The sequence below is a fragment of the Euphorbia lathyris genome, chromosome 10, assembly GCF_963576675.1.
Source record: "Euphorbia lathyris chromosome 10, ddEupLath1.1, whole genome shotgun sequence".
NCBI classification, from domain to species: Eukaryota; Viridiplantae; Streptophyta; class Magnoliopsida; order Malpighiales; family Euphorbiaceae; genus Euphorbia; species Euphorbia lathyris.
This window is the reverse complement of record NC_088919.1, coordinates 28,054,818-28,063,431: the sequence shown is the minus strand read 5'-3', so window position 1 is coordinate 28,063,431 and position 8,614 is coordinate 28,054,818. Positions and strand designations below refer to the sequence as shown.

Sequence of the window (8,614 nt, the reverse complement as noted above, 5' to 3'; positions counted from 1 at the left end):
TTATAAATTCAGCTGTTCGTTTAATTTTTATTAAAATTGTATTTTTCAGAAACATATTTTATAAATTTAATATTACAAAATCAAAAAAAAAGAAAAAAAAGCCCATGTAATGTGCTTACACCTGTTGACCCCAACAACATTGACTTCATCTTCTTCACACCCAGCACTCCTCTTCCTAAGCAACTTGCTCAGCAAAAACAAGCCTTTGTTTCTGCAACTCAGGAACAAGCCTTATCTGAACCTAACTTGGGCCCTCCATCATCCAACACTGCTGCTCCCACCATCTCCTTAACTGAGCCAGTGCTTGAGGCAACTACTGCTCTAATCAACTCCTCTACTGAGCAAGTGATTGAAGCTTCACCTGCTCTGAACAACTCCGCAGCTGAGCAAGTGATTAACTTGGCTGCTGCTCCATCAACTTCCAATCTTGAGCAGACAGTACCCGAGTCCTCTGTCACTGCTGCTAACACTTTCAACACCGAGCAAGCACGCACTGACTCTCCACCTCCTATACAACAACCTTCCAATGAAAATCAATCTTCTGGAATGGACAAGGAACCAGCCACTGAGACTTCCATGGGCAATGAAGATGCTGGCCGAGAACCACTATCCTTCCTCAATGCCACTGAGTCTGGAAAAAAGATCATACACTCTGCTTTTGCCCTAGTCAATGACATGAACAAGTCTCATGCCACCACTTCTGCCACACCTTCTATTGAGCCTACTCTAGTTAGGGAAGCCATGCATCTTCTGAGCGAACTCAAGAGTCTCAAAGATCTAATGCATGCCCTGACTACTCTAGTCTCTCAGCAAAACAACAAGGTGTTCATTTATAGAATGGCTGAATTACAACTGTTGATGGTCCAACACATGGATTCCTTTGAAGGAAAAATTACGGCCATCTCAGTTGCAAATTCCACTATTGCCACGTCCGCTGAAGTAACTCAACACTTTCAGCAGATGACTACTGAGCTCACTAAAGCTCAGAATTCTATCACATCTTCATCTGAATGCACCATTGAGTAAGTTGCTGAAGCCATCCGGCTACTCAACATAAATTGTGAAGCGATGGAGACTGAACAAAAGAAGACCTCTCCCATCTTCAACTTTTCGAAAGATACATTTGGGCATGTCAAACATCAAACCCAGCAGTGTCATAATTATGACAACCAAATGTTGAGACTACACCAGCAATCCTTTGCCAAGCTCACCAACACACTATCCAAGCAAGCAAAGGCAATCCAATTTATGCTCAGCAACCTGAGTGCAATGGGTAAAGTACCCACATCTAATATGGAAGTTGGAGTCTTAGTCTTCAACGATCTCAAAGACAGTACGAGTGCCTTACAATTTTTTTCATCCCAAATCTCTCGTTCTGTTGCAGCTGGTCAACTTCTCCCTTCCTCTCCTGAACCCAGTTCTGATGCTGGCAAAAAGGGGGAGAAAGAAAAGGGAAAGGGAAAGGCTACGGAAGATCAAAGGAGTCGTTCTACTGAACAAGGAACTCAAAAGCAACAAACTCACTCCTCTTCCACTGCCCTAAAAACTTAGCAACAAGGAACCTCACAACAACCTCGGAAACCTAATCAAGTCCAATACAACACAAAATAGATAGACCTTTAGTTGGCTTGACTAGCGACTTAGATCTTCTTGTTTCGTTTTTATGTTGAAACATATTATTGATGTGCTTACTTGCTTGCTGTGTTATTTATATGAGAACGCATCTTACACATACCATGTGTTGATTAAATACTCTGTCTATATTTCAATTGCTTAAGTCTCTAATTGCCATGTTGAACTTATCTTGATCATTCTCATAATGTCTATCACTTGAAAAATTATTGAACAAATAACTCAACTTAAGAACATAAAATTTATACAAGTATAAGCTACTGAGTAACTCCACTCAGCAACCTTTGATTAACTCAGTATATCTTCAACTCTAATAATTGAACTCTTCTGAAAAGAATCCATTCAACAAGTATCAGAACTGAGTAAAGTAAATATGTTCTCAATGCTGACCTACTTCTGGCCTTGAACTCAGCCTTACTTAATTAAACCTTGAAATGTTTAAAGTAAAGCTAAGTTAGTGGTCTAACCCTTATGGGGGAGAATTCAGAAGTTAAGGAAAGGTCAACAATCATGGGGGAGCTCAACATTGAGTTCCTAGTTTAATATTTTTGCCAACATCAAAATGGGGGAGTTTGTTGAAACACATTTCCACAATGATTTTGATTTGATAGGTCAGCAGTTGACCTGTTGGAGACAAAGCTATTCCATTCTGGGAAATGTTCAGATGCCGCAGAAAGCTGTCGAGAAGACTTTACCATAAGTAGAGAGACAATCTGATGCTTACTGACCAAAAGCACATGATCCCTGATCAAGACAGAAAAGGCAACGTTCTCATTGGCCGAAGACATTGAGTACTTACGAGTGAAAGCGACAACAAATTGTTTCCCTCCAACGGTTATTTTGAATTTCGAAATAACTGGAGCCTCAGATGTCACTATAAATAGGCCTCTCATTTGCTTCATTCGATGCAGATCTTCACCAAGTCGAAACGCTGAGCAAATTGCTACTTGAAGTTCTGTGCCAAAGCAAAGCAAAGAAATCTTACACTCACTCTTATTTTGTGTAAAAGTCTAGATTGCAAATTCATCTAAAGTGTTCTTTGTATTTAGAACAAAATCTTTATCATTGCTAGAGATGGAAAGGAGATACTTAGTTGCTCGGTTATAGCACTCAATGGTAGAAATAGTATTGAGTATAGGATATAGAGGAAGGTACTCTGTATACTCGCTGACTATTGTAAGAGGTTTGTGCTCTACCTGAAAGAGCTCAGTAGTGAATTAAAGCCCAGAAGGAGTCTGAGGACTGGATGTAGACAAGAGGCCGAACCAGGATAAATCTACTGAGTAACATTTTCTAAACTCTTAACTCCTTATCTGTTTGCTTTGAATTGTGCCTAGTAAAACGCTGAATTAATATATATATATATACTGAGTTGTGTGTCTTGAGTACTGAGTTCAGGAATAGACTTCAGTGCTATCTCCTGACTCAACGTTAGAAGCAGCCTTAGTCACAGATTAACTAAAGCTGCCTTTGACCTTATTCAACACCATTGTGCTAAACGACTAAGTGAAAAACCTTAGGTCGAAAAAGAAAGTCAGCTTAAAAGAGAAAATTTTTAAATAGTTCATTAACCCCCCCCCCCCCTTGGAACTAATTCTCACATTACAAAGGGACCAACAAAAACCACTTCGGCTTAAAGTCTTTGACGCTTTGCACCTTTTTCTTCATAAAGGGGCATCTTTTCTTGCAAAAAGTCCAGTAGATCATATCTTCTCCAGGTTTCTTCGTTGGATGCTAGAAGTGGTAAAACAAAGCGCCAGTTAGTTCGATATTAAGGTCTGCCCAAATCTTGTCGAAGCTAAGTAACTCCAGCTAGGCATTAAGAGTTATTTGGCAGGGACAAATGTTGAATTCATTTAGTATGACCTCTATGCCTTTGGGAAGAGGAAACTTCATTTCCCACTCCAAGTATTGGGTAAAAATACATAATTTGGTTGTAGAGGGGTTGGCGGGGGAGATGAGCCCTTTCATCTCCTTTGGGTAAGGAAATTGTCATCTGTCGAAGCCATGTATACTCTTTTTGAAGGTCGTTTAGGCGAAAGGCGAATAAGGTTGATGGCTGATCAAAGACTTTGGGATTAACTTTGCAAGGTTTAACCACTTTCTTAGCAGCAGCAGTCTCGTTGGGGATTTCTGAGATTTCAGTAATCTCATTAGAGATTTCTGGGGTTTCGTCAGCAATTTCACTAGTATTTGTTTGGATCGATCTATGAACTTTCTTAGTTCCGTTTTTGGAGGAGGAAGCTATATCAAAATATAAAGAAAACAAATGAGCTTAAGATAAAGAAAAGTAAAAAACACCAGAAGCTCGTCTTTGTTTGACTAGTAGTAAATAATTTTCTTCTGGACTTGTCCACTTTTCATGCATCTACTTAAAGCTCATCTTTATTTCTTGGCCAACTTGATTTTTCCATAAAATAGGTGGATTAGAAAATTGATCATGGTTGGAGCCCACCACCATTGCATTTCAATATCTCACATACTTTTTCTCTAATAGCTTGCAGAGTAACTATTGGTTCACAAGTATGTGCACTTTTTCAATATATGTTGCTAGAATGGTTCTTAAAAGATATTGAATTAGAAATTATTTAATTTGTGATGGTAGATTGTTATTGGTGTCGAAGAGAAGCAATAGAAATAAAAAACAATATATTAGCTTTTACATGGCATTACTTCTCATGCCACAAAGTGGAATTTTTAAGCTTTGTTTCTAATTCTGAAGTTCAACGTCAGGAGTTCATTAAATTATGGACACTAAAGATGAGCATAATGCTTAAACGGTACCTAATAATGGCAACTAATGGTTAATTCGAACTAGGTGGTTGGGCTATATGGATTACTTCTCCCCTTGAGTTACAGTTCTTTGTAACATTGTTAGAGCATGTTCATGATGTTCAATATGTTGCTAGATTTTATTATCACTTTAATTACAAAAATTACTGTTGAATGATGTTTTTTTTGTTTGTTAGGACTTGGCCAAGAAAATTATTGGTTTTGTTTGTGATGTTGGCATGCACTTATAACTTACAGTTTTTACTATACTCATCATGTATGAGTAGGGTTTTGGTAATTAGTTCTCAACGAAGAAAAGATAAGGTTTTGAGTAGAACCTTAGAATTTATGTTTTGATTTGAAAAAGCGGAATAAAGCATGTAAATTAACTATTGTTTTGAATATAAAATTTATTTCTTATTAAAAAGCTTGATAATGTTATTAGGTATGGAGAGAAAGCTGAGAAACTAACAATGTTATTTTCAAATAAGTAACTTATGAAATGGAGTCTTCGACCCTCTTTTTCCAAAGTACGACATTTTTTTTGTTAGGAATGTGTTTTTGTCGAAAGCTCGTCAAACTTTCTTATTTCGAGATCAAATGGCTAAAAAATAATCGGTATCAATCTGATAATACTTGTCATATCCCGAAGTTGGTTTGCAATAACTCGTTTTTTTAATCTCACTACATGGCATCATAGTTGAATTAATTCAAATATTCTGGAAAACCAACTTGCTTGTTTTGTGTTAGCTTTTATACATAAGCCTTTGGGGTTACTATCATTGTTAGATGAGGGGTAAATTTCATCAATGGTGTACAACCTTTGTCCCGTTTCACACTTTGGTCTACAACCTTCAATTTGTCTCACTAATGTATACGAACTTATAGGTGACCTCCCACTTTTGTGTATGGCCGGTTAAAATGACCGGTCAACCAAAAGTCAACGTGCCACGTCATCATTTTTTAATTATCCATTTATATAATGGGACCCACATATAATAAAATTACAAAAATAACCCCACTAATAAATAAAATACATAATCACTCCATTTTTCCATTCTCTCTATCTTTCCCTTTTTCTTTTTCTGGACATCCCTACTCATGAGTTTCAAGGTTTCTGTGTCGCTCATGTACCTGTTAAAGCGACTAAGTTAGTGGAGGTGACTTTGCTGCCAGAATCTTCCATTGTCGCGGTTGGGAAGAGTTACCAGACTCAAGTCGTGGTGCTTAAAGTGAAAGCGCCTCCGCCGTCTCCAGCGACGAGTCGGCTTCCGATTGATTTAGTTATCGTGGTGGACATGAGTGAGAGGATACGTGGATTCAAGTTACAAATGATGAGATTAATGATATCGTCGCTGAATTCCACAGATCGGTTATCGGTTGTGGCGTTTTCCGCGGCGTCCAAGCGGCTGCTGCCCTTAAAGCGGATGACTCCAGATGGACGTAGATCGGTGCGTCGTATTGTGGACGCTGTAGGGAACACTGGCCAAGGAATGAGTGCAACCAACGTGCTAAAAAAGGCCGCGAAAGTGATTGAAGATCGACGAGTAAAAAATCTCGTTGCCAGCATCATCATTCTTTCCAACGGCCACGATGATAGGTCCCACACGAACTACGTTACAGAAAAGCGCTCATCATCGCTCGTGTCCTCCACGCGCTTTTCTCAGTTGGATATCCCTGTGCACTTGATCAACTTCAACGAAATCAGCGCGTCGAACTCACAGCTTGAAGATGCTTTGGTTAAAAGCGTTAATGGTCTACTAACCATTGCGGTTCAAGACCTAAAGCTTGAACTCGGGTTTGTTTCCGGTCCAGCTCCAGCAGAAATAGCAGCGGTTTATCCACTAACTGGTCAACCCACTGTTTTTGGAGCGGGTTCGGTTCGGATCGGAAATCTGTACGCCGAGGAAGAAAGAGAATTACTCGTGGAATTGAAAGTAGCAGCTTCTTCATTAATTAGGTCCCTAATCTTTTGGCTATTTTTTTCCTCCAGTTGAAGATCTCTCTGACCTTGGTTCCTAAATGGAGAAGACGAAGGCCAAGAGCTCACCTGTTGTATCTTCGTGCACGACGGTAAGCTCGAGGTTACAGGCGAACAAGTAGAGAACTGAGAAGGAAGAATTAGTCGGGAAGAGACTCAAGTTGTTGTTAGATAAGAACATCGACGACCGCCGGTGTAAGAAAAGAAATGGTATCTGCCGGAGAAGAGAATGAAGATGTTGAAGAGGTGGAGAAGAAGAAGAATACAACTGAATATAAAAGATGGAAATGGTATCTGCCGGAAACAAACTGTCTCCTCGAGGTGGACATGATTTGAATGGAAACAAACCTCATATAAAAGATTTGAATGGAAACAAAGGTAACATAATTGTTAACAATTTAAATGGAAGTGACAGAGAGTTAGAGAGAAGGGATTTCCATTAATATGATAAATGGAAGAGAGAGGAAGTTAGAAAGAGAAGGATTTCCAGAAAAAAGAGAAAGGGAAAATGAAAAAATTATGTTTTATATTTAGCAATGAGGTTATTTTTGTAATTTTATTATATGTGGGCCCCATTTTATAAATGGGTAATTAAAATATGATGATGTGGCACGTTGACTTTGGGTTGACCGTTCATTTTAACCGGCCATACACCAAAGTGGGAGGTCACCTATAAGTTCGTATACATTAGTGAGACAAATTGAAGGTTGTACACCAAAGTGTGAAACGGGACAAAGATTGTACACCATTGATGAAATTTACCCATTAGATGAGGAGTCTACCTTTCCAAATGGTAAAGATTTGATATTTCCTAACAAGATGTGCATCAAATTCCAATTCATGTTTCAAAGGAGATATAGGCAAAGCTTTCACAATTTGCCATTATGATGGGGTGGTATGCCAATTTGTGAATTGGATAATAAATCGTGTATGGTATTCTTGTTCTAATGTCAAAAGTAGAATATAGATTGGTTAGGTGCCAAACCTTTTGAAAATAGATTTCAGATAGATTTGATTGTGCATATTCCTTTGTTTTGAAGTCACTTTTACGTCATTAAATCATTTTTTAAAAATTATCCCTCAATTACCCATACTTATATATTTGTTAGTTGACAGCATCAATTGATTCCGTGCTATTCTTGTGTGGATTTTTACTTATTCAGATTTAGTAAATTCTTTAATTTATTCTTGCATTATATATACATACATATATATATATATATATATATATATATATATATATATATAGTTCCATTCAATCCAAATAAATTAATAAAAAAACTCACAATTTTTAAATTTTTGGTAGAAAAATTACTTTAGCAACATAAAAGTTATTATCATTAATATATAATATTAAACGTTGTTGCAAAACATCAAAATTTATAGCAATGACATGTGTTGCAGAAAGTAAAAATATATAGCAACATTAAAGCTTGTTGCGATAGGTTATAATATACAGTAACGACATCATTATTGCAAAAGAGAAATTTCATTCTCCCACATACATGTAAATTTGGCAACAACTAATATTTTACAACAACCAAAAAGTCATTGTGGAAACCTTTAGCAACAGAATATATCATAACAAGCGATTGTTCTTGCAAAAAATGCAATTGCGTTGCTAAAAATATTTTTCGCGACAACCTGCTTCGTTGCAAAAATCAATTTTCTTATAGTGACACGTCGTGTGGGTCAGCTCATGTCCCCTTTGTGCTCGTTGCCAATATTTCTCACACGCTGGGTAGTGTTCCCACACCCCGTGTGGTGTGTTTGTTGACTAGGGAGCAAAGACCCGGTTGACTTTGTTGACTGTTGTAATTCAGTTGATTTTGTCTCATTCTTATTCCCACTCGTCGAGTGGTGGTTCCAGACGCCGAGTGGCTGTAAGAAAAAGGTTTTTTCTTCTTTTCACATGGTGTGCGGCTAATCCTTGTGTGGTTTTTCCGTCTGTCTCTTGCATTTGTGTGCATTCCTTAAGCCTGTAAAATACGACCATTGAAACTGAGATTACTTTATTTATTATTTACTTTATTTATAACGAAACAGATTCAAAATAACTAAAATTTAACCAAGTGCACATGTTTTATTATGTCTTGTTGATTTATTGAAATATGCGTAAAATTAAATATTAAGTGTCATTATTAGCTGAAGAATGAACCGTAATTCACCCTACAAGATAGGGATAAAAAAATCCATATCAACCTCCTCGGCCTTTAAAGCTTTACTTGT

At 37.6% G+C, this 8,614-nt stretch overlaps 1 protein-coding gene across 1 annotated transcript; it reads left to right on the top strand.

Annotated features, from left to right (window-relative positions):
- Window positions 1-5,480: 5,480 nt before the first annotated feature.
- LOC136208064 (E3 ubiquitin-protein ligase WAV3-like) lies at window positions 5,481-7,115 on the top strand (the record flags this gene model as incomplete). The annotated part of the gene is made up of 1 exon (XM_065998899.1): window positions 5,481-7,115. A coding segment is annotated over one exon (921 nt), but the record flags the coding sequence as incomplete, so codon positions are not given.
- Window positions 7,116-8,614: the final 1,499 nt, after the last annotated feature.